This window comes from Lolium rigidum, chromosome 6 (assembly GCF_022539505.1).
Source record: "Lolium rigidum isolate FL_2022 chromosome 6, APGP_CSIRO_Lrig_0.1, whole genome shotgun sequence".
NCBI classification, from domain to species: Eukaryota; Viridiplantae; Streptophyta; class Magnoliopsida; order Poales; family Poaceae; genus Lolium; species Lolium rigidum.
The window spans coordinates 46962737-46985628 of record NC_061513.1 but is presented as its reverse complement, the minus strand read 5'-3'; the positions used below and the strand labels follow the sequence as shown (position 1 = coordinate 46985628).

The following is a 22892-nucleotide window of genomic DNA, read 5'->3' as shown; positions in this document are numbered from 1 at the left end:
AGTCCTACACTGTTGGATTGCGTCGTGATTCATGCACTTATGCAGGGACGGAGCTGGCACATAGCCACTGGTGAATCCTTCACAAACAAGTGCTAATTACTGTTCATATAGATGGACTGACCCCGCTGCACAACAGGCTGACACCATCGTTTTTCTTGGGGGGAGATTATTTGAGTTGCAAGGTTGCAACTAGTAAAAATGCCTCGAACCCTTGGATTTGCTCCGTGATTCATGCTAACCGTGAGTTGCAACTAATATATAATGGCATCAGTTGACTGAGAATTAGTTATACCCCTTTAGTAAACATAGGCTAGCCGCCAGCATGTAACCATATATGGGCATACGTGGTAGAATCAATATACAAGGACATGGCACAGCCAGACTACACTCCTATGTCACACTGTATTTAATAGCTTCAGGGACCCGTCAAGCGGGCAGATGAACACCAGATAGCCCTCGTTAACCTTCAGCAGCAGCAGCAGTAACAACAACCTAAGACAACCAACGGTACCGAGCAACTCGAATTAAATCGCACCATACTGACACTGCTGACGGCATGGCGTGGACCACCAGAGAGGCTACGGAATCAGGCCGAAAACGACAGTCCACCTCTGTCTCCGATGCAAACGAAGTGTGCTAGGGAGGGAGGGGCGGCGATGATTGCAGGTAGTTGGGAATGAAATCGACCTGAACCACCGATCTCCCGCAGCCCAGGACAGACAGCACAGCGAACTAGTATAACTGATGGATCGATGCATGGTGGTGGTGGTGGTACTAGGTCCGGAGACGCAAACCGAAAGAAATTAAAGAGGTATACGCTCGCGGGGAGGGAGGTCCCGGCAGAGTTAATGTGGGGGGAGGGAGGAAGTAAATGTGGAACGGACTGGCACTACTCGGCAGTTTGGGCCTAGACTGACTAGACGAAGGGAAGGGAAGGCAGGCAGGGTCGGTGTCAATCGCACAGGGAAACCGACCTGGGGGCTGGGGCATGCAGAATTAAATGGCGATTTCGTACCGGTGTTTGCGGCTGATCTGAGGCCCGACGAGGAAGAGAGAGGCCATGTGATGCCCCAGACGGTGGCGGCGACACTGGGGCGGCGGCAAACAGGGACGAATCTGACAAATCCTGGCCTGACGCAGGCATCGGGACAGAACGGGGAAGAGAAGAAGGAAAAAACAGAAATAATCAGAGGATTACTGAATTCCTGATCCGACATTCCCAACGCAGGGAGGGGGAAGAGGAGCACCACGAAGTCTCAACGCATCACGGGGGGTTAACGAACGCGTTCCAATCCCGCGAGGGCGAGGGCGAGGCGAGCGGAGCATGGCCGATCCATCCAATTCCAGTCCGCGGAAACCAATCTCACGGACAAGGATAGTGAAACCCGAGTTTATGAGGAGAGGGAGAGAGGCGGCGTCGGCGGCTTACTTAGCGGACGACGCGACGGCGAGGACCCTGACGCTGCTGCTGCGGCGGCGGCGCCCGCTGCCGGCGGCGAACGGGGAGGAGAGGCAGAGCGCGACGTCGTGGGGGCAGAGCGCCATCCTGGAGGCCATCCCCGCGCCGCCGCCGCCGCCGAAGCCGAAGACGAGGAGTGGGCTGGGAGATTGGGATGTGGGTGGTGGCGAGGAGGAGAGAGATGGGGGCGGGCGGGCGGGCGCGATCTCCACCTCAGGTTTTTGGTTTTTGGTGTGGCTTGGGATGGCCACGGGTGCAGCACAACTGGCTTCGCTTCTGGACGCCGCTCCGCTCCGCTATTTATCTATCTTCTCGATTTTACTGATTTGGCCTCGTCCAACTGATTAATATGGCTACTACTGTAGGAGTACCATCTTTTTCTTTTCTTCTTCTTTACACTGTCTCACTGGATCCCACGCTAGGTCGGCACTGCGCAGCTAGCTATGCAAAATTGTTCTGGCTTCACTTTTCTTGGCACGGGGAAGAGTCTAGATCTCCTTGGCGTAAAGTGAAAGACAAGTCTTCTCTGCTTTTTCCCGTGAAGACAATTTACTTTGTTTAGTGTTATCATAGTTTGTTTTTCTTTTCTAGAGATGGTTATATTTTTTCTTGTTTAGTTTGTTCAATATATTTATTTATTTCTCTAAGATAAGATTATGCTAAAACTCTCTTGTTCTCTCATTTAAAGCAAATATATAATACTCCCTCCGTCTATAAATAGATGTCTGATGTTGATCTACATTTGGATGCATCTAGACACTAAATAGCGTCTAGATATATCTAGATTTAGATAAATTTCTGACGTCTATTTATAGACAGAGGTAGTACTAACATAATAGTACTATCTCTCTTTCTATAAAAAAATAGATATCTAAGATTTATTTAAATTTGGATGTATCTAGATGCTATTTAGTGTCTAGATACATCTAGATTTAAACATATCTCGGACATCTATTTATTGACAGAAAGAAATTATATATGAAAGTCACGTGGCTTTGCTCGCACCACCGGCCTCCAAGGCATTGTTCATGTGTGGATGAATAGTGTCTTGGGCCTGTTTTTTACTTTTATTATTCTTTTACAATAATGTTTCCTAATAAAAAAAATAATGATTCTTTTGATAATATCTAGCAGTAAGTTCTCAATTTTGGCAAAAAAAAGTTTACAGTAATTTTTGGTGAAAATCTTTTGGAAGTAAATTTTGTGATGTTACCTATTTAGCGGAAAAATTTTAGGATCATTAAGTATCTATTTTTTAAAAGTAATTTATTGCTACAATCTTCAAGTTCAACAGTAGTTTACGATATTAGCTATCTAACTGTAAATTTCCCAGAGGCGTTACTTATCGAATTGTAATTATTCATCACTAGTAATCTCGTAGAAGTAGTTTCTCCAAAGTGTTTCTTCAACGGTGTTTTGGTGCACGAACGATAATTCTCTGACGTTGGTCCTTCTGCACCTCTTTTTTTAAAAATAAATGTTTTATCGTTCATCAACTCTTTTATCTATAAAAATTATTAATGCATACTCTACAAATACAAAAAAAATTGGAAACCACATTACTTATTTCTTCTACATTAACTTACGAAAATAAGTAATCCAATATTTGTCTTTTTTTCCAGGAAACATTTATTGTATTTTTCTACGGTACCACCAGAAAAATGTATTTACTGTACCACTCGTCACCCATTTTACATAGGAAAATACTCCTGCCTTTTTCTACAGTGTCTTCAAAAAAAATACTTACTACATCTTCCATCGCCTCTGTTTGTCGGAGAAAATACTTTCATCTCCTTATGTAGCACCTCCGGAAACAAAGCACTTCACCATCCGCCGCTTCTTTTAGTCTATATGGTATCTCTAACAAAAACTTGCTCTATAGTATGTCACTTTTTTCGTTTCAAAAAAATATAGTATGTCAGTTTTTTCAACCGTGCCACATTTCCCTCGATCAGTGTAGTGCTACTGGTATACTATCATATTCTTCTTCACATCTCCCTACAATCATCATGTGATTTTTATCATTACTATCCTCTTTTTTTCCATCCCTTCACGAGCATCTACAGGCGCTGGAAAAAATTCCGAGTTGTGCTGCTACAGTAGCACTTATTCAATCCAAACGGACGAGTCATTACCTAGACACAATCCGAGCAGATCCAATAATAAAATTTGTACTCTCTCTTGGTCTACTCCCTTCTTCCTCGAAATAAGATGTATAAATATAATCGGAAATGAAAGGATAGTAATTAGTAAATTTGACTATTCGTGTAGACAAAATATGAACCCTAGAATGTCTAATCAATGTTATCGAATTCATCATGAAGTCTATATACATACGACACTCTCGGTCTGAACTATAATTAGCTTGGTTGTCAGTTAATTTTCAACCATAGAATGTATCATGATTCGTGCTAGTATTAGTTGCAAGGGAGATTTTTTGTTTGTTTGTTGCCGATGGAGCTGCAGCTACGGAAAAATATCCGGGTTGTTGGATTGCCTCGTGATTCATGCTAGCCGTTGCGGGTTGCAATTGAGATTCGATGGCATGAGAATCAGTTTAGTTCTTAGTCGACTGGGAACTATTTCACACCGGCCCATTCTCGTAATATATTTCTTAAATCTTACAGATATTTGTATTTATGGTGGTAAGATTGGTCAATCTTGCGGCACGTTAACTTTTGACTGCAAAAGTAGGACATTTTCTAACAAACGGAGGCAGTAGGTTGCAAAGGTGCACCCTAAAAGAATTTTAAAACAATGTTTGCCCAAGAAGAAAAAAAAAACTACAACTGAGTGAACGTGCGGTGAATATATATGCTGCAAGTGGTAGACCAGGGCCGGTTTAAACAAAAACCGTGGGCAGGGCAGGGCAGAAGAATCTTTTTCGTGGGTGAGAATATCGGTCCGGTGCTTTGGGACGCCATCGCTTTCTTGAAGGCAACGTGCGTTGCCCTCCGGAGTTTTTTCCGATGCTTCCTCGGCGCTCGGCGGGGCGGCGCCTAGGTGGAAACTTGCAGGGGCACTGGTGGAAATTCCACACGCTACTCCGGCCGTGCGCGCGACGGCCGGTTTGCTCGCGGCGACAGGTGTGCGGCCGCCGGAGCATTGGCGCGTGCGAGCGTGCGTACAGGTGGAAAGCATATGCTAGTATATTTTACCGTGGCGTTTTCACGTGGCCGAGGCGCGGGCGGAGCAACGTAGTACTAGTGCTGGTGGTCGATGATACCGAGGCGCGAGCGGACGCGGACAGGACGATTCGGCGTCAGCAGAATCAGAGGTGTTCAGCGTGGGTGACGGCGTGCATGCAGGACACGGTGCGGCGGCCCCCGTGCGAAGTGTACGTGCTCCGTGCGAACAACGTCTCTGGGGTGTCTCTGTCTGCCCGCGGACGCATGGCGGCCTGGCCGGCCTCTCGCCGCACAGGCGATAGAGCTCCTGTTCCTGACAAGACCACCGCTGTGCTCCTGAATGGACAAGGGATGTACGCATGCGCGTCTCGGATGCTCATTCAAGGGACTCTCACCGGATTCCCGCACCCCCTCATGCGGAAAGAAATACGCCCAACAGATGCTCGCTAGTACGCATAGAAAGCACTATAACGGTATGACGCCATACCCAACATATAGTGTCGGACCAAACCTTAATCCTGGGCAAAAACATGCTACCTCCGTGGGGAAAGCCGCCCTACCCCATCCCTACTCCAGTCGGTGAGGTTGCTGGGAAGGAAGAGGAGAGAGGCCAACACCGAGGAATCGACTCTCAAAACATGGAGAAGGATGAAAGAAGAGAGAAGTGCTGGACTCACTGGGGATGAATTTCTGTTGAAATTTTTTGGAACGTGTCCTCTCTTTTTGGAGAAAATAAAAAATGGTGTCTTTTGAGATTATGATCGAATAAGTACCGGATAATTTACCATGGGTAATATGTACTTGTGTTTTGGCTTTTTAGGCCAAATCCATTTTGTACTCGCAATACTCCCTCCGTTCCAAAAAAAAAAGTTGCTCAACTTTTTATAGATATAGATGTACCTATAGATAAAACATGTCTACAGACATCAGGTATCTCTGACAAAGTTGAGAAACTTTTTTAGTAACGGATGGAGTACAACTTGTTAAGCTTCATGCACTAGCCACTTGAACCAAAAGTTCGAACTGATGGAAAGGGCTAGGCAATCTACTTTATACACGTCAACACAACTAACTAAGAAATGATAGGTGGGTAGTCCTAGCTGGAGGAGGACCTTTGGAAAATTCTACATCCCATGCGCCTAGCGGTGCATCGTGATTGCCATGCCCAATTTTTTCTAATTTTTCTCAAGTGCAGAGTAAAAGTACAAACAACATTTTTAGTAGTTGAAGTAAAAGTGAAGTACAAATACACTAAAAATGTTGTACAGATAACAACATAGTAAACATTACAACTGGAAAACAAAGTAAGTGAAACTGAAAAACGAATTAAATTTACAATGAAAAATGGAGTAAACCTCCACAGAAAATGAAGTACGAGTACACATAAAAACAGAATACAAAGTACGAAAATAAAGTACCGTACACATAAAATGGAGTAGTAGTACAAAGAAAAATAGAGTACTAGTACATAAAAGACAAAGTACTGGTACGATGAAAAAAGAGAGTACAAAATAGACCGTAAAATGGAGTCAAGTACACTAAAAATCAAAATCGGGGTACACTTACACTAAAACCCCTAGCTCAAACGTAAAAAAGTTTGAATGAACACAAAAATCATCGAAACCTATCAGCATGTGATCTAGTTTTAAATATCTCGTTGCGAAGAACGCAACCATGAAAACCACTCCAATTCAAAAGAAGTCTTCAAAACTTATTTTAGTTTGAATTATCATTTTATCTATAAAAAAGGAAGGTTGTAGTACTTCCACCCCGCTCATGCATCTTTGTTTAATCTCCATCCCACTTTCTTTCTGGTTACAACACTTGGCAAACATGTAGGTACTCACAGACTGTACCAAAGGAGAAGACGACACTTGGCGATTAAAGAGCTCGCGAAGAAGGAAAAAACAACACCTGTCAAATAGAGAAGTGGGCGAAGCAAGACTGTGGATATTTATAACCCGATCTACATGTATCTCTTTTTGAAAATTCAGGAAACGGCATTCAAAAGCTTCAATTCAAAAATAACCCCTCATGTTGATGATGATATGTTCTATCGTCATGGAAAAACCCAACTTTAAACATCTTGTATTTTTGGCTGCGTAGAAATGTCAAAATTTGGCAGGTTTTAGGTTTTAAAATGTTATACTGTTCACACTTTTATATGTCAAATTTTCTCATTTTTGCACAGCTACAAATAAAACGTTTTTGGAGTTGACTTTTTATAAGTTGATAGGAACACTTCATTAAATACTGTTTTCAAAAAAATTAAACAATATGTGTAGCTCAGGCTAGAATTGTGGTTTCCAAAGCAAACCTTAGAAAGGTTGCCTTTTTTTCCTAGAGAATTCGCAAATAGGTAAATGAGGAGACAAATGTGCAGCCCGCAATAACAGCGGCCCAAAACAATGAGGCACGTCGGCTGAACCAAAAAGGTCTAGCACAAGGAAGCCAGCTGCCAGTAAGAGCCCACGCTGGCCTTTATAATACCTCTAGACACTGACTACATTCTGATGTGTTCTAAAAGAAACATTCTCTTCCTAGCAATGGCGATGCTGAAAGGACTAGAATTTCTGGAAAGAATTGGGTTGCTTATCGGTCTGCAATAAATTAGACTGGCTTGAACCCATACAAGCCTGCACCAGAGTCATCGAGATCTAGAGTCCGTATACAGCGATTCTTGCTTAATGCTTTTAGGAAGTTAGTGTAATGGAGGAGGTCTCTTTTCAGCATTGCCCCAAGGATACAAATTCAGTGGCGCATAGTTTAGCGAAGTTTGCTTATAATTTGCAAAAAAATTTACTTTGTGATGGTGATCCTGCGGACATTATCCTTCCAGGTGATGTAACTCTTTAATCATCTCAATAAATCACCATAGGCCTTCTCTCAGCACACCCACAAAAAAGGACGCTCTTTATTTTTCTGCCTACACAAGGGTGAAGATTGTGGGCAAAACAAAATTGTCCGGTGATCAAATAATCATGGCAACGTTCGGGCTATATTTTGGAGAGCACAAGATATGCAGCTGAATTGCAAATGTTGCTCTGAAGTCCATGCACTGCAAGAGCAAGGAAAATGGATAGGTCAGTCAGGTGTACTGTAAGGCAGGAGAATGCAAGATGTGTTTGACCAATGGACTCCCAGGCACAGGCCTGAGTCTGCCTTATTATAGAACCATCAACAACGAATGCACATCCAACAATACACACAGTTCAGTTCAGCCTCACGCATACCCAAACTTCTCAACTCTGAAAACCACCAAACTACCCAAATATTCACGGTTATAATACGCCCGCTACACATCACCCACCAGACGAGTCGCTGTGGAATCAGCGCGGTCGATGGTCAATCACTCCTGGTGACAGCGCCGAAGATGTCGGTGTACCCCACCACGCCAACGAGGACGCCATCCTCCTCGGCCTCCGCGTCAGTCACCCAAACGTGTGTCGCCCGGTGGGACAGCATCTGTGCCATGACCGCTGCAAGCGAGCTCGTGCTCCTGCATGTCAGCGGCGCGCTGCGCCCCCGGTACATGCTCCTCATCTGGTTCGCGTGGCTATTCAGGAACCCGATGCTCCTGCTGCTGAACTTCTTCAGCAGCTTGGGAGAGCGCACAGACTCGGTCTCATCCACCACCAACGAGCTGATGGAAGGCTCCAGGAAGGCAGAGATAGGTGTCGATCCGTTTTCGTCGGCGCCGATGACAAACTGCCCTGCCGACAGGTTCGCCAGTGCCCACGCAGCTGCGACATAGTCGCACTTCCACAGCTTGTAGGCAGAGATGTCTCCTATGATCTTGCGGACTCCATCTGGCGTCGTCTCGACTACAGCAACACCGCATGGGTCTCGAGGGATCTTCTGGATTGCTTCCATGGCCGGTGCGGATGCTTCGACGTGACAGTAGTGTGGGTTGATGGCTCCAAGGGAACAGATTGGAGATAGTGGGATGGGAGCAAGAGCACCGAGGCATCCGATTAGGAACCGAAGAATATCTTCCCTTGACAGACAGCAAAACCTGTTCGCGGAACTGATAAACGGGGACAGCTGCATATTGCTGCTGCTAGCTGCGCTTGGGGATCCTGATTCCGAGTTCTTTAGCCATTTCCCATTATAAAGCATTGAAAACCGCTTGGTTAGGCCTCTCCAGGAACCATTCTTGCGAACAAGGAAGCGCTTCACTCCATTCCTCATCAGCTCCAGAGCATCGATCAACCTTGCAAGACAATAAAAAAAGACTGAATAACAAAATACATATTTCAGACCGCACATCTGAAAGAGATGAACTTCCTTGAAAGGAAAAGGATTACAGGAAGCAGAGCAGTATGACAAGAACACACTAAGTGCCAATCACCATCCAGCTCAGACTTTTATCTCCTATTGAACTATTATGTCAACTCTAAGAATGTGATGGACTGTTGGTGGTTCACTACTTGGTGCTTTCAAATCATTTGGTGATATGATTGGACCGCTATGCATTTGTCATGTATGGCTCATTTTATTTAAACTATTGACTTGACTCATGAAACCCCTTAGCAGCCTGTACAGCTTCCACATGGATTGTCACCTTCCTGATTGTGACATTACATTTTCAAATAAAATCATGTTCCCACAGGAAAAGGGAACAGAGGCTACAGCTGGCTTGTGTAAGTTCTCAAAGGAAAAGGGAACAGAGGCTACAGTTGATGTTGATCACTACATCAATTTGCAACACGAAACTGCTGTTGTGTGTTTCTTGAAGATCTGCGCAACTCAGCACCAGGGCATTGTGGGTAAAAGTTAACAAGTGCTTGGTGCTGGTGTTCCTGTTGAGCTACTATTACTAAAATATATTCAGTTACAGTCGTAGAAAACTACGAACATGTGTTTCCCCTAACAGAGAAAATAACTGAACACCCAAATAAAATATACTAGAGCAAAAATAAATGAACCAAATAGTATCAGTTAACCACAAAGAAGTTAGAAAACAAGATTTCTAAATCAACGAACATAGTGCATTTCAATACTTCAACCATTTTTCAAATAACACATATGAGGGGGACAAACTGATGATAGTCTGCAAATTTGAACGAGTGTAAGAAATTTATTTGTAACAAGTTTGAGCCATCACCAGTTTGGTTTGGGGATTTTGGTGTCACAGAATCCAAGTTACGTAGATGATTTTGTTTGGCGACGGAATAATCAGATATGTGCAAGTCATTTCGGTAGTTAAAAAGGGATTTGGGCAAGAAAAGGTCCAGATATCTTATATTTAGCAACTAATGTACACAATTGTCTTCCATACAAAAATATGTAAACATCAATATGTCGAATCTTGGAAATGGAATATAAGTCATTCATGCAAGGATATTTGCCGAAATGGGATGAAAATATACATCCCTTCTTTGGCGAAAGAGGACTATTATCAAGACTTCTACAAGTTTGTTGAAGTACAGACATTCATCCATACAGAAACATTTAAGTCACTATAGAAGGTAATGCAAACGCATCCTTAATTGGAAAATGATCACAAAATAGTACACGTATTGGGAAAAATCAAGAAATAACCACAAATGCTGATATGCCAAAATCTAGAGTAGCAAATATATGCTATTGGTAATGATTATATGGATTAGAGTTTTTTATTTTTATTTTTAGAAAATAGACTGCAAGGAGTTAAATACTTATATGGCAATCTTATTTGTTGTTGCGAGCAAATGATGCTTAAAGGGGCAACAAAGATGGTAACGTGCCACAGAAAGCATGACCAACTGTGGCATTTTTTTGAATACAGGAGAAAATGCTGCGCGTACAGGGAGAGAGTATCTTAAGTTTGAGCAGCAGATTTGTGCCTAGGGCTGCCTACACATGCTCCCGCAAACAATGTCTAGAACTCTAGATTGCCACATTTTTTCCATATGGAAGATCCACCCTACTCTTTTTATGAACAAACAGGACTGAAATTCAGAGACTGGAACAAGTAAGGCATTTCTTCCCTACCCATAAGCAGCAATCCTAAGCTGAGACAAACCAAGTATCAAGTGAATAGCAAGCTTCTTCAAGTCTCTGTTTAAAAGACACTTATTTAACCTTTTCAAGTTTACCCAAACATCAACCCGTTCCACTATCACTATGAGATGCCACCAACCATGACAGACAGACCACCGATTATCATGCAGAACCTGCTATTCTTTCGACTGAAAGAGGTTGGTAAGAAGGGATTGTTCTGATATAGTAACTGCACACATACTATCTCAGCTTCGGTGGCAGTATGCAATTAGCATCTGGCTTTGGACAAAAGTAGCAAAATAGAATAATTTAACCACAAGTCCATGTGATCTCTTACAGGACCAGACACTGGTCCAAACATGCGTAATAAGACAAATATCACCAACCAGATCAGATTAAAAAAATGGCTTGTGCGTTTAACTGTGTATCAAAAAACAGGGACAGATCCATGCTAAGCACGAACAAACAACCGCTGTCCACAAACTGAATTTACCGATACCCACGACATGAAACCGTTAAAAAGGGATGCCTAGGAAGGAAGAAAAAAATAGGAGTGGCACGCTGTTTAGCAACTAAAACGGGGAAGATCCCACCACGCTCGCAGATCAATCAAAAACATCTGTGAACTCACCAATCTCAAGATTATTTGGACACTAGAAGGACACGGTCAGAGATTGGGCAGACTTTCGGACGCAGAGGGACAATCGAGAGCAGCGAGGAGATAGTAGAAGAACCGGGGCGCAGAGGGAGAGCTCACCTGGTGCCGGGATCGACCTCCCTGAGCAGCTCCGGGTTGGGCTGCACGACCTCGCCGACCGTGGCTTGCATGGCCTGGTCGCCGGCGGTGGCGACGAAGGCGGCGATGTCGACCGCGGAGATCATCCCGACGAACCTGGCTCCGGAGGGCGGCTCCTCGGGCGCGGCCCGCGCGCGCCAGACGGGGACGGCGCCCTCGGGGCTGGCGGCGATGGCGCGCGCGGCGTCGTGGAGCGTGTCGGCGTCGCTGAGCTCGACGATCTGGGGCTTCCCGACGGTGAGGTCGCCGACGACGTGGTGGAAGAATATGGCGGCCATGGCCGAGAGGGCGCGGGGTTATAAGAGCGAGTGGAGGAGGAGCAGGTGGAGGAAGAGCCCGGAGGGGCCGAGGCGGAGGGCGGCCCCGGGCGCGAGGACTGCGGCGGAGGTGGTGGAGGGGTCACCGGCGGCGCGGGTGCGGGGGTCGCCGGCCATGGCGAAGGGAGGGAAAGCCCATTAAAAGCAGGAGCAGGTCGATGGGGGGAGGCAGGGGAGACCAGCGATGCGCGAGAGAGCTTGGGATTTGGCGACGACGGTGGACTGGGTTGAAAGGATGTGGCGGCGACTGGTCGGAGACTTGGGGTTAAAATCAGCTTCGAGCTTTGAGATTCGGGGCCGGCTGGTAATGGAATGAAAGCAATATTAGGGCTCCTTTTTTCTAAGGATTTATTTGGGTAGAAATTATGTAGGATTTGGATCCTATGAAAAAAAAATTCTACATAAGCTGTTAATTCTTAGAATTTTTTTTATAGAAAAATAAATCTATAGGTAGCTTGTAGTGCAAATCGTGTAGAAAAAAAAATATTATCTCATACCTCATGATTTTTTTCTTTCTAAAATTAAACAAACTTCATCTTTCAATAGGATTTAATTAGGCATGACATCTCAATCTTATGTCTTTTCTATTCAATGTTTTTTCTATCCTATGAACCAAAGGAGCACCTACTAGTATTTTCTACATCAGAATGGCAAGTATCATCTCATGGTCCAAAATTAGTGGATGGTGATCTTGGAAGATTAAATTTGTATACATAGGTATGATCCTTTAGACCTTACTTCAGCGACTTGATGTTGGATATCCTCTCATGGTTGTTAGTTGTCACGAGGATGACGATTCTTGCAATATTCTCGGATGCTACATCTACGACAATGTTGGTCTGTACCATCGGCTCCCCAACGGCATCGACAACACAATTTGGTTGCTCTTTTCTGGAGAACTATGGTTGGTACTCTCATTGATGTTGGTTTATTACTTTAATATCTTTGTCGAGCGCGTATTTTGTGGAGGAGTGGCCGTGAAAGGGTGATTCCCCCTTTTCCTGCAAGGTCGGGTGGTTTTCTGGTCCTCTGCGTGCACGTGTGGATTCAAAAGCTCTCAAACAAAATGTGATTATTAAAATAAGATAAAAAAAATTAAGAGCTGATCCCCAAAGAATTAAGCAGTGGTGTAATATTAGATCCCAAGCAGAGTACTCTACCATTGAGTTAGCAATCCAGATAAAAAAGGATCCATAAACAAAACTATTGGAGGTGGTATCACAACTCTGTTGTTTCACATCTATTTCATTTTACTGCAGCTGCTTTCATTGTAATACAACACATTGTATTTTCGAACAAGAAAAGGTTTGAAGAATTACTTCGTTTCTTTTACAATTTATTTTGTAATCATTGGAGATAGCTAGCTCTTGTATCTCGATCATGCATTGTCCACTGCTATAACATATGGGTGGTTCTCCTTTGGAGATTTACCTATGTCTCTCTTCTGGCTTATGAGGCTCGCGGCGCATATCAAGATCGATCTTCAATTTAACCAATGAAATGACAGTTGTATATCATAAAAATATTACATTGGATTTTTATTATTATGAGTTTAATGTTATATCTCTTCTAATGTCTTGCTAATGTTTTGTTGGTCAATAATGTAGAAATACACTCGGACCTAATAAATTAGAGGGAGTGCAGATTATGCTTGGGTGGCGTTTTCCCATATTAGATTAGGTGCCATTTAGAAGAAGAATGTCTTTAAATGACAGCAAAGTTTGTAGACCCCTAATTCGGCAAACAAACAGCCGCATGGTGAGTTTGAGGATATCGACAAACTGTGATTGATGAGTTGATAAGGGAAATGACATGGTGCCACTACACGCAAGAAGATAACACTCACCGCGTACACCACCACACACATGTAGATTTTATTTTGGTACCTGCATCGAGAGGCTGCACACTTGTTGAAGTAGTATTATGCTATGCCCTCTCTGAAGCTAAATACTTATGGCAGACTTCGACAAAACATAAGTATTTAGTGCTGGAGGGAACAGTTTTTTCACTGTCACTATCTTTAATTCCAAGATCGGATCTGCATCGAGAAGCTGCTGATTGAACTTACATCCTCATCATGGGTCGGCAGAATTCGGACAGCAGATGCATCTCGTGTTCTTTTCTTTTTTGTGAATATGCATCTCGTGGTTGTTATCCTGCGATGCATCACATCGGCTAGACTGCTATACCCCTCAGATGCAAACTTCTGGTTGCATTCTTCTCGTCAGTCCTGCAGCAGTGCAGCTCATGTCCATATGTAACACAACATGTACGGAAGAGATCTGGGAAAGGAACACCGGGGATGACAAGTCCGATCGAAAACGAACGGTGCCACGTTACTCAAGTCATTTTCCGCAGTTCACTTCATACACCTCGACTGCACGTTTTTGTGGAGCAGAGCTGAGGTGAAGTGGAATCTTTCCTACTAGCTTGACAATGGAGTCCGACGCATGCTATTAGATTTGGCCAGCTAATTTTTGGATTTGCAGATTTCACTGACGGCGATCGGCTCAATTTCCGATCGGATAGTTTACACCATCGCAAAGGAAAATCAGTTCGCTGCTAAGCTCGTTCTTTATCTTCTTTTTCCTGCAGCGCATTCATGAGACGACGACAGTGCCCACACATGCAGCACGGCTGACGGCCCCCTCGCCGGGGAACTGACTGAGGGAGCTCCGAAAGAACGCATTTGGGAACGCTGACTTGGCACGGCACGCTCATCTCTGGTTTGCCTTGAGAGGTTTGTCGCGGCGTCTTGATAGTCACACACAATTATGGGAAGCCACCAAACGTAGGTATACGTTTGTGTTAGAGATATATATGTATAAGTATATTAGGTAGTTTAGGATTTATAATCTCTACCTACCATATCTCTAGGAGAGCTATCTTAGCTTCGAGTGCAGTATTCTATATATACTCGTCGAGAGACTCAATCTGACATCCAACATATTCCGCCAATCTCTCTCCCTCTCTATCCTTCAACATGGTATCAGAGCGGCGCCGATCCTAACCTAGCCGCCGCCTAAGCTTCCGCGCCGCGCCGCCCCCGGGGAGATCGATCTCCATGATCTACTCCGGTGGCCGCGCAACCCATATGAGGGTTCGTCCGCCGATCCGTTGATCCGTTGCCCTCGAGTCTTTTTTTCGAATCCGTAGATTGGTTTTCTTTTTGCGTCGTCTGTCGCTCGACCGGCGTTTCTTTTTTGGTTTACCGTTCATAGATCGGATTGAATCGCCCACCGCCGCCGTCATCACGCGCCTCTACTCCAACCTCGGCGTCGACTTCGCACCGGCTCTCCTCCATCATCCGCCCTACACTGGCCATCGAGGTCGACTCGCTGGCTGGCTGCAGCGCCTGCCTTGGTAGGCTGTCGCGGCCGGCCCGCCTCCATCTACCGTGGGGCACGGCTGCACGCGATGCACATGGGACGCCGTTTGCGTCGCAGCCGGCCACCTTCGCCCGCACGGTCTCCATCGCCGATTCTTCTTCACCGTCATCGCCCGGGACATCACCGACAACGTTGCCAATGACTCCGATCTGCGGCACGTGGTCCACGCCATGGCACGTGTAGCGCTGCCGTCAGTCTGATCAACCGACCCCGCGCACGTCTCCGCCAAACACGTCCCCGAGCACGCGCCTACCTCCGATTGAGCATCGGGCTGCCGCTGCGTCGCCCCTTCGGGCCGCAGCGCCGTCGCCTTTGGTCCATGCTGCCGGCCTCCGACGCGCCTTTCGAGGCATGTACATCGCTGCTGGCCTCCCGCGGTTTCTCCTTGTTGGATGTGGTAACTGACTCTTCTGACAGGTTCCTGTCCCTTGAAGTAGTTGTTGACTCCTCGGCCTTCGAGTTGCACTGTAGATCCTCCTTCAATGCCTCCATATCTAAGCAGGGGATTTAAGAGTGGGATGAGTACGAGCGTACTCAACAAGTTCATTATAGGAAAGAGGTGTTTAATGCACTAGCTACAGCATTAGACCGGAAAGTCTAATACCAATGCAGGTTTTCATAATCATTTCTTCAAAAGGTTGCTTTTATTCGGAAGAACTATGTCCGTCGGCCTTCACCGGTTTACTAGAACTTCATGGAGCTCCTTTCCGGCAGCGTTCGCAGCTCCATATCCCGGAACAGGGAGTGACAGGTCACGGTTCTTTACACTCGCAGAGGTGTGTTGCTTTACCCATAAGAGATCTTAACCTTGGTGCCAACCGAGTCATGTTCTCGTCCACACTTCCTTTGGTGTGAGGCCCGGTATAAGGTCTAGCCAATCATGTTCCTCCGCTACCTCGAACACCCACCCTTTGTTGCATACCCCGACCCCGGGTCCTCGTCGGTCCTCTTATACCACTTAAGGATGGACCCCGACCACGACAACAGCTTGGGACTCGTTAACCAAACTCCTTCGCCGGTAGCTGCAACCCATCATAGACCGCAATACCGTGGGGACTTTAGGCTTCCCGGCCCACCGCTTGCACTTCGAGCGACAAGTGTCTACGGACTATGCCGTGGGGACTTAAGGCTTCCCAGCCCAACCGCTTGCCCCGACGGATACAAGTGTCTACGGTAAAGCGCATCCGTTGATGAACGAGAGGTGGAAACACTTTTGACTACTCCGTCCCACTCCGGATCTTATGGTTAACACGGGTATTACGGCACAAGAATCACTGGCGACATTTGTTGTTTAATCCTAGATGGATATAAACCCGTGCAATGGAACCTCCACCATATCAACCCAATCCATGGTTCCATTGCCCACCACTTAGTCATATTCATAGTTATGAAAGTAATGGTTTTGATTTTTGTGCAATAGTGATAACCATAATACTTTGCAAGTAATTTGATAGAAATACTCAAATGACATGAGCAAGTGATGAACTTGCCTTTCTTGACTCGCAAGATTATGCAGTCAAGGTCTTCGATACGCAATAACTCCAAATTCTGAAATAGCATCATCGTCCGGTAAGGACGATGTTTAAAAGATTGGCAAGGATGCAATAATGCATAAGTATGAGATGCAATCGCTCTAAGTGTGACCTAACCTCGATGATTTAGGATCAGTGAGTTGTAATGATTGGTTTAGGGTGTGTTGCACTTTTAGAATGATTCTCATACAAGGTTCTTATTCAGGTGTGGTTACATGGTGTCATGAACAGGTGCTACAATATAGAATAACAATAATATTACAAGCACACAACTATAACATTTGGTATAATACTAACATGTAATGAATAGTGGTTGGTTTTAGTACTATATGGCATGGTTAGTGGTTAATTATCATATACTTTAAAAGAATAACTTTTGAAGAACATATTCTTTAATAAAGAACAAGTATGATAATTAAGTTGGTGGGGTTATATGGTTGACTATGGTTTCATCTAGTTTCTAGAGTAAGTATTAGATGGATCCAATCAAGATTGGATTCATCAACACCTAGGGCTTGTAAGGTTGAGGTAAGCATAAACATCCTAAGCGAATATTTATACATGGTTGCTATCAAAGTTGATTTATCTGACTGGCGATTGCTAGCTAGGGTTTATAGGTTCTTATAAGCAGGGTTGGTGATGCTTTCTTATTAACTTCAAAAGAATAACTTTTGAAGAACATACTTTTTAAGTGATAAGAAGTATCTCAATTAGAGTTGAGGTTGACTAGGTTTTGCTATTGGATCCACTAATTAAAGAATGGTTGGTTCTTAAATGGGATGGTTCCTAAGTGTCTCACACTAGTGGAGTTTAGTGGAGTATGGTATGTAATGGTAAATAATTGGTATGGTTGCTACTAAGGTTCATCACAAGGGTGTGATGTTAAATCAGGATGAGTAAGGATAAGATTCTTGGTAATAAGGCTAAGGTTGATCCTATTTGATCATCTGGGTAAGTTAGGTGTGCATACATGGAATATTGAATTTATGGATAATAGGGCTTCTATATTTTCTGTTGACATGGTAAGTGTTTAAGTGCTGATTATAGTTTTATGGATCAAAATAAAGTAGGATAATCACAAGGTATACCCTAGGGTTTAGGTTTAGGACAACTTAAGGTTCATATGGATTAATAGAGCTAGTGTTTCTAATTGAATTGGTGTTTTAGGGTTCCACATGAAATTATGAGGTTATCACTATGTTTCAAATGGGACTAGGGTTTCCTAATTACCCTATAATTCTAGGATTAATAACTTCATTATCAAGTTGAAGTTATTAATGAGTTTGAAATAAAAATAATATGAGATTTGATATTTTATTATTTTTAATGAATTAATAACTTAAGGTAATCAGGGTTTAAATCCTTCTAATAAGGATTTAACAAATTAACAAATAAAGAAAAATTAGTTTTAAGGTTTTTCTTTATTTACTTTACTGGTTTTTATTTGTTTTATACCCTTTTCCTAATTATTGAATTTTAATTGATTTTAGAATTAAAATTAAAGGCTTAAATAACAAGTTTTAAATAATTAAATTTTTATTAGAAATAAAAATTTCATTTTATATTTTTATTGGATAGGGTTTATCTTTATAAGAATTTTGATATCTTATATTTATTTTTCTGAGTTTTTATGAATTTTCTATAATTAAATGAAGTTGCGATAATTGTTGGATTCAAATTAAAATGAGAAAAAACTAAATCTACTCAGCTAGTTTACCCACGCAGTCACTGACTGGTGGGGCTAGTTCCACGTCAGGTGCCACTGTGGCGTCGAGGTGGCAGGGAAAGGGCTGGCCGACGGCCAGTTGCCGACGGTCGCCGGAGCTACCGGTGTCCCGCGAGGTGGTGCGTGGTTGCGTTGGAACGAGGACAGCGAGGGGATGCTAGTGATGGTCGCGCCGCCACCAGATGGTCGCCGGAGCTTGGCCGGCGACGGGATCGAGCGGCGAGCTCACGGGTTAGCCGTCGCGGTGGAGCTACGGCGCCTAATCGAGCGAAGCGAGCACACCAGGAGGTTGAGGAGCTCACCAGAGGACGTGGGGCGTGACGGCGAGGTCCATGGCGGTCGGGTTCGCCGGAATCGTCATCTCCGGCCGTCGGAGGGAACGAGCTCGACGGAGACGCTGCGGATCGCCATGGCTTGATTCCTTTTGCAAATTGACCATGTCGAGGACGGCGATCACAGTGGTGGTCACGGAGGGGCCTGGGGCTTCCCCAATCGACGGTGATAGCCGGAGTCTGGTCGGGTAGGGTTTCGGCCTAGGGTGAAATCGCGCGGAGGAGGAAGGTAACCGAGTCGAGGGTTCATGCTGGGGGTTTTTATAGGCGCTCAAACGAGCCTCGTCACGTCGTCGATGAAGCGAGAGATCGCCGGCGAGAAGAGAAGCCCGCCACGGCGTCGTGCTGTCCACCATGCGCGACGAAGAGATGAGGACGACCCTCTCTCTGTTTTAATTCGACGAAGGGGTATCTTGGGCTGAGCTGGGCTGTGCTGGGCCAGTGCTTGTTGGGCTGCTGGTGGGCTTCTGCGGACAGAGGAGGTCCAGGTGAGATTTTCTCCTCTCCTTTTCTTTTTCCATTTCTGTTTTTATTTTCTGTTTTTCCTTTTCTAATTTGCATTCTATTTTAAATTCAAATTTGAACCCTTTTCTATTTTGCAGGTGTTTGATAACTGCAATTTTATGAGGACTAGTAAGAAAATCATTATGTTACTGCATTGTTCTTGAATAAACATTAATAGATATATATATGTGGCCTTGCTACCATTTTTAATTAAGCAAGAATTTAGGTATTAGTTTTAATTTCCTTTTTCATTTATGATATAACTCTCTGTTGAATAATTAGAGTTGGTTATGCCTCTTCCAATTGTTTTGGAAGTTATTATTATGACTTGGTTTCATATTTGAGGAGTTTGTCAATTGCACATAATTTTATGTGAGATCCAATGTATTAAATTTAATAATTGAAGCTAAAGATTTTATTAATGTGCCATACTGGGATTCTATCAGTTCTAGTATAACCCCCTTGTTAAGGTTAATACTATCACTACATTTGAAAGTATCTCAGTAAGGATTATTTCTATCATGGTTTATCTTGTTTACAAAGATAAATGGTTGATCACTACCCATATGGTGTAATTATAGGTTATAGAAGTGAAATGGCACCATAATGCATGAGCTTGGGTTTATCTCCCCTAACCATGATAAGGTGGTTGTTTACTTAACATTTTATGTACTCCTCTAGTTACTATGATATGGAGAATTAGTTTTATTTTCTACCAATTGGCTTCTATTATTAACCTTAATTTATCATTTAAGTAACTACATTGGTTATAGTTCTTTTTATAGTTAACTTTGGTCACATGGATATATGGTTTCTCACCATATAAAGCATAGAGTTTGTCTCTAAAGTTTTCTTAGGTTCTTAAATGAAGAATAGATGGAATGTAGATATGGTAGAATTCTACTTATGATCACCAATTGAATCACAAGTTAAGATTGGAATATAAGCCTAGGGTTGCCTACTAGTTACCTCCCTATGATTTCATGTGGTGAATGAGATCTACTTATCCTGTTAGGGTTTATTCTCCATACCTCAAGTTCTTAGGGTTTAAGATCATCACTTAATTAATAATGATCAAGGTTTGGCTTCCTAAGGATCTCTCATTAAATGGGGTTCTTACTTCCATGATCAAGCCTTGTCTAGATAAACTAAACATAATATCTCCCTTATAGTTTCTTGGGTGGACATGGTTATGGTTGTCTCAATTATCTTGAGTATAACACCATGGTTTGAGCTTTCTCATTCAAGAATATTTATTCTAGGGTTTATGGTGTACTCCTAATATTTATTTAGGTTACTGAGCCAAAGATTCAATTGTCTATCTTAGTTGGTTTATTCCACACCTTATTTCACTAAGTCATGGATATAGTCTTATTCCATTTGGTATCTGGTGATCTCACCACTTCAAGGTGAAATGGTTTACCTAGTATTTTAGTTCAAAGTTTAACATTGATTCTTAAATAGGTAAAGCTAGAATTAGTATGATTGGTCTCTCTCTCATTTGGGAAGGTCTTTAATTCCATCATAAGATTAAGTTCCATAGAGAATGATGTGATCATCAATATCTATGTGTAACATAAATGGATTCTCTCTCTAAGGATTGTCTTGAATAATATCCTAGGATTGTGTTCTTGAGATGAGGTTTGAATACTTGGATGTATATCCAAGGTTTATCTCAAGGTTTGTTATTGCCTCTCTAATAATTATTATAGAACTCTCATCTCTGTTGATTTGATGCATAATAATATGGAATATAGAGAAGGATATATATTTCTAGAGTTGATCTCCTTGTTATGTTTCCAAGATTGAAATAGAATGAATACCATGAGGTTCATGGTAGAATCAAGGATTAGTTTAAGACATGGAAAAGATAAGTGAAGAATGGTTTCTCCATTTATTGTTACTTGATTTCCAAATAGATGTATGTTCATATGTTATGGTAAGGATTACCATATTATGATATGTTATAAGATCAAGCAATTGATCATTGAGTAAAGTGTTGTTGTGTTGATTATTAGTTCCATTTGATCTAACCCCTTAGATTAAATCATTTCTACCCAAAACAAGGTTTTAATAAAGTCACATTGAGGTTTATAGCGCTTGACTTGATGAGCTACTTCAATTCCACCAAGGTCAAGTGAAACTTCGATCATCGTGGATCTGTTTTACTTTAAAGCGCGAAAATTCCCAGATTTTCTATGCATGAATGCAATGCACACATCTGTTTCCTCTATTTTTGTAACCCCAATACCTGGGATATTACGAGTCTCTACCCCTTAAACTAAACTTCGTCCTCGAAGTTTGATCTCTCTCACGTTTCCGAAGTGTGGATCTGACTTGTATAGACTAAAACTTTTCTCGAACTCCGTGGTGATCTCACTGGATATAATTGAATACATCCCTTGTCCAGATTCTTCCTGGAATCCATTAGTGTTTGACATCAAACAACTATTACTTCCTTTACTTCCAAGATTTCCTCCAGTATTATAAGCTTGTTTCCTTTCTCATTGAATATTCAATGATTGGGACTTCTTCTTGTCCTGACAGTCTTAATTGAGGACTAATTGGATAACAATCTCCTATTTGATAAAATAGGTCTTTGTTTTTCCCTTACTACCAAAAGTGCAGTAATGGTACTTGGTAAGGCACTTACCATGGAAATGGTTGTGATGGTTTATTTTCCTAGGAATGGATTAGACTCATTTAGTACATCCAATCATGGTTTATAATTGATACCTATAACTATTTTAGATTATTTAGGTTCCATGAAAGGAATCATTCAATTGGACTTAAGTTTTGATATAGTCAATCTCCTTTGGTCTTTGGCCTTATAGGGCTGTATTTTATCTACGGTATTTCCTTCGTCCAACTTCATTTTCATTAGCTGACTTAAGCTTGAGTACTTATGAGTAATTACTACTCACTTTCTCAAGTTATAGTCCACTTCTTACTTCCTCGAGGTATGAATCTCGGCTTCTGGTCTGACATCCTTCTGAAAGTAATGTCCAAAAATCTTATGAAAATAAGATCGAACTACCTCTCAGTTCAGACCTTCTTCTTCTATCTTGCTCACAGTATTGAGTCATTGTGCATATAACTCAATCTTTACTCTACCCCTTAGAGTTTTCTTATGGTCTTCAATTCCTTTTCTTCCAACTATTGGACTTATGGTTGGAATATTGGTCTGGTTCTAACTTATGGGTTTTACTTCTTCTAAGGTCTCACGAAGAATGTTTGTGGTGTATCCACTCAATTGTGGACATCCAATGTGAATCCTTTGACTAAATGTTTATAGATCTAGCTATTTGGCTGACAAGATTTTTATTTGTTCACAAACTTTTGTTACAACTAATTAAATCGTGGACTATTTGTAATACCAACTGATACCAGCTGTGGTTATTATACCAATTGTGGCTATTTGATATCAAAAAATGGATTCTATTATAGGTTCTTATAAACTGGTCGAGACATCTTCTATTTTATCTCGCAGTATTGATCCTATACCAATTGTGATCTTCTGATATCAACTATGTTCTTCTGATATCTGCTATAGTTTCATATATCATCTTCCTTCATTCAGGGTTTATTTTGCAAGAAAACCACTAGCTGACACTATGAATATAGTATCCGAAGTGATCTCCTATGCATTCCCTCTTCCATGATGACTAGGGATCTGCTTGAGCTTCACCATAATCATCATATTTCTCACCTTCATGCTTCTTTC

General features: G+C 42.8%; 1 protein-coding gene and 1 pseudogene across 1 annotated transcript; both read right to left on the bottom strand.

Moving 5' to 3' along the window:
* The window catches only part of LOC124661482, a 4481-nt pseudogene extending 2909 nt beyond the window's left edge, over window positions 1-1572 (bottom strand).
* Window positions 1573-7711: 6139 nt separating this feature from the next.
* Window positions 7712-11924, bottom strand: LOC124660752 (CBS domain-containing protein CBSX6-like). Its single transcript, XM_047198569.1, has 2 exons — window positions 11330-11924; window positions 7712-8800 (listed from the first exon to the last, which is right to left on the bottom strand). Exons 1-2 carry the CDS (start codon window positions 11644-11646, stop codon window positions 7933-7935), a joined length of 1185 nt encoding a protein of 394 aa, XP_047054525.1. The 5' UTR covers window positions 11647-11924; the 3' UTR covers window positions 7712-7932.
* Window positions 11925-22892: the final 10968 nt, after the last annotated feature.

Coding starts and splice junctions, on each gene's coding strand:
- LOC124660752 (XM_047198569.1), bottom strand. CDS start 11,646: ATGGCCGCCATATTCTTCCACCACGTCGTCGGCGACCTCACCGTCGGG. Junction 8,801..11,329: donor GAGGTCGATCCCGGCACCAG/GTGAGCTCTCCC, acceptor TTGTCTTGCAAG/GTTGATCGATGCTCTGGAGC.